The sequence below is a fragment of the Porites lutea genome, chromosome 3 (genome assembly GCF_958299795.1).
Source record: "Porites lutea chromosome 3, jaPorLute2.1, whole genome shotgun sequence".
Classification (NCBI taxonomy): domain Eukaryota; kingdom Metazoa; phylum Cnidaria; class Anthozoa; order Scleractinia; family Poritidae; genus Porites; species Porites lutea.
The window spans coordinates 37,497,139-37,500,099 of NC_133203.1; the positions used below are offsets into that span (position 1 = coordinate 37,497,139).

The 2,961-nt window shown below is 39.8% G+C and overlaps 1 protein-coding gene across 1 annotated transcript; it reads left to right on the forward strand.

Moving 5' to 3' along the window:
• Nucleotides 1-1,932, forward strand: LOC140932242 (uncharacterized). The gene is made up of 2 exons (XM_073381870.1): nucleotides 1-90; nucleotides 706-1,932. Exons 1-2 carry the CDS (start codon nucleotides 1-3, stop codon nucleotides 1,930-1,932), a joined length of 1,317 nt encoding a protein of 438 aa, XP_073237971.1.
• The last annotated feature ends 1,029 nt before the right edge of the window (nucleotides 1,933-2,961 follow it).

A 2,961-nucleotide genomic window follows, 5' to 3' on the forward strand; every position in this document is an offset into this window, starting at 1 on the left:
ATGGAGCTGATGGCAAATGATGAAAAGATTAAAGAAAAGGAGAAAGAACTGAAGGCAAAAGAGGAAAGGTTGAGGCGTCTCGAAACAAAGGTAATGGCAATGTTGTGACTGCTGTCTGAAAGTGTGTCATAGGGTGCAGTAATTTTTTGAGCACAGTATAGATCATTCTCATAAATTGGGCCAATTATAAATTATTTTGCAGGTATTAACATTTCCTGTACTATCCTCATTTTGAAGTTTATAATTCAAAAGAATTTTTACTCTCAAATGAGGTTAGTTTAATTTAAATGTATACAAAATAATTTTAAATTGGCCTCCAGTTATGATAAGGGTCTAGTAAATGTAAGTGATGTGAAAAAAAGTCATGTATTTTCACTCATGTTAATTTTTTGGAGCTCCATGGAGTACTCAGCTTCAACTATGCTGCTTGATTGATGTAGTTCTCCCATACGTGTAGATATTAGCCCAGTGTCCTACAACTGGGTGAATCTATATACTGCTGGTCTCCTTCTTTCCTCCCTCTAATCACCCTGCGCCACATTTTCTAGAGAAATTTTTAGATTCCACGGACAAGGGAGATGTAGGTAGTTAGCTGAAGGCGCCTGGTATACTGGTAATGACAGGATACTGCTGGTTTTTTATCTTACCGCCACTGTCACATTCCCAGGAATACCTCAAACTGATAGTTAGCATCACAATGTTTAGGTAAACAAGGTAGCTAGACAGCTAGAGGAGACAGAAGAAATATGCTGTGAGCTTGAGACACCATGTAAGAAGAAAGCCAAGCACATGTACCTCCCTGAGAAGTCTATAAAGTTAAGACAAAAAAAGCCAACAGTGCTAACGTCACCCCTTAGTCAGTCACAAGCTAGGAAGAGGAGAGCTGAGTTGTTTGAGGCAGCATGCCAGATCCATGGAGGGAGACATGGAACAAATTGCAGAACCCCAGGAGAAGTTGGCCTTTGCGAATCAACTGTTAAAAAATGTTCTAATGACATACTAGTTAAAGTTTTGTCTAAAAGTCAAAAGATAAAAAAGAAGGTTCTACCTAAAGTTTACAAAGAAAATTTAACGAAGTATGAAGCATCTGATGAAAATATACTGAGAAGCATTGCGGTGTACTATAGTGGAGGAGTAATGGGGAAACGAAAGTACCGTGCAACATATAGGGATAGCAGTTACAAACGAAGTAGCTCAAAGGCTGTGCGTATTGCAGTTAGTTCCTGCCCTGTCCCAAGGCTTGTTCCTTACAATAAGCTAATGCCCTTCATCAAGTCTATTGACATTGGTCAACTTCACAGTGTAAGGGAGACCCTTTGTCATGGACTTGATGGAGAAGAAAAAGTGGATGGTATATACCGTGATATCCAACCTTTGTTGTTGTCACTTGCAGAATTTTATCTTTCTCAAAGCAGATATCAGCTGGTTTGGTTCGGAGATGAAGTTAATACCTTTCATGTTTCTCTCGGTGGGGATGGAGCACCATTTGGAAAAGATGATACTGCATTTGCCTGTCTGGTCAGCTTTCTAAATTTAGGGAGAGGCGTTCTCAGCAATAATGAAAATTTTCTTTTGTTTGGTGGGAATTGTAAGGAGGACTGTGTTCCTGTGTCACGATTTTTAAAGAAGGTTGTGCATGACATTAGTGATTTAGAGAAGACCACTTTTACAGTAAATTGCAATGGCACCCCTGTTTATGTCAAATTTCGCATTTCCGAACTCCCAAATGACATGAAAATGTTGTCTTTTCTTGCTGGAGAACTTTCAAATTCTGCAACTTACTTTTCAACTTTTGCAGATGTGAGCAGTGACACAATGACCAGACTGGATGGGACTTTTGGAACAGATGGGAGGGTATTGTGGAAGCCATGGAAGTATGAGAACAGAATGAAGGTGGTTAAAAAGGTTGATGTATTTAAAAAGTCACCGTAGAAAAAAAAAATGGCTGCATCCACTCGTCCCGCAAAGGTCACTTCATTTATTGTTCAAAAACATAGCCGTCAGGAATTTGAGCCAGTTGTAGGCAAACTAATTGACCGTGCACATGTGGATCCACTGCACCTGAAGAACAATGCCTGTGCACGTGCCCATCAGCAACTTCTTAGTGAAGTCATTGCAATGTCTAAACTAACTGATGAAATTAATTCTTTTTCTCAGGTGCCTGCACATTCACCATTCAAGAGGTACATTGCAGCTATGCATGCATGTGGCTTATCCAGGTTGGCAAAAAAAGTCACCAAATGGTTCGATGACACAAAAGCGAATGGCAAATCATTTGACTACCGCTTTACTGGGAAGGATTCTAGGCTTTTTTTGTTACATTTTATGTCATTGATTGCTGCCGTTGAAAGCAGAGCTAGTGCTGGTAGAGAGACCACAATTCTCCATGTTATTGCATACATTTGTCTTTGTCTTAGGGACTGTGTCTCTCTTTTCAGCCGCTTAGCTATTTCAGATGAGGAAGTAAGTGTACTGAAGACCCTGTGCACAAACTATTTTAGAGCTAATGCTGTTTTCTTTTATGTTAACCCCACAGTTTGGACCATTGGTCACCTTGTCCCTGCCCATACCCAGTACATGAAGGAAAAATATGGGTTTGGCCTTGGTCTCAACTCAATGGAAGGGCGAGAGGCTAAACATGTGTTTATTTCCAAATATAGCCAAAACACGATGTTTCACTCTAGATGGCAACAGATCTTTTTACACGAATTTGTTTCTCTTGTGTGGTTGAGAGCAAAGGGCTACAATTGTTGTAATGCTAATTTTTCTACCCTTTCGTATATTCCCAAACAGGTGAGCAATTCAGCTCCAGCTGTCTGTTATTGTGGGTTGGAGAAAGGTATTTCCAATGAGAAGTGCAGATTTTGCTCCAGTGATGTACGAACCAAAATTGAGTTAAGTGTTCAGAGAGGGAAGAACTTAATTTAGACAGTAGTTGTTTGTACCAAGTGTTTCAGTAAA

Coding starts and splice junctions, on each gene's coding strand:
- LOC140932242 (XM_073381870.1), top strand. CDS start 1: ATGGAGCTGATGGCAAATGATGAAAAGATTAAAGAAAAGGAGAAAGAA. Junction 91..705: donor TGAGGCGTCTCGAAACAAAG/GTAATGGCAATG, acceptor CACAATGTTTAG/GTAAACAAGGTAGCTAGACA.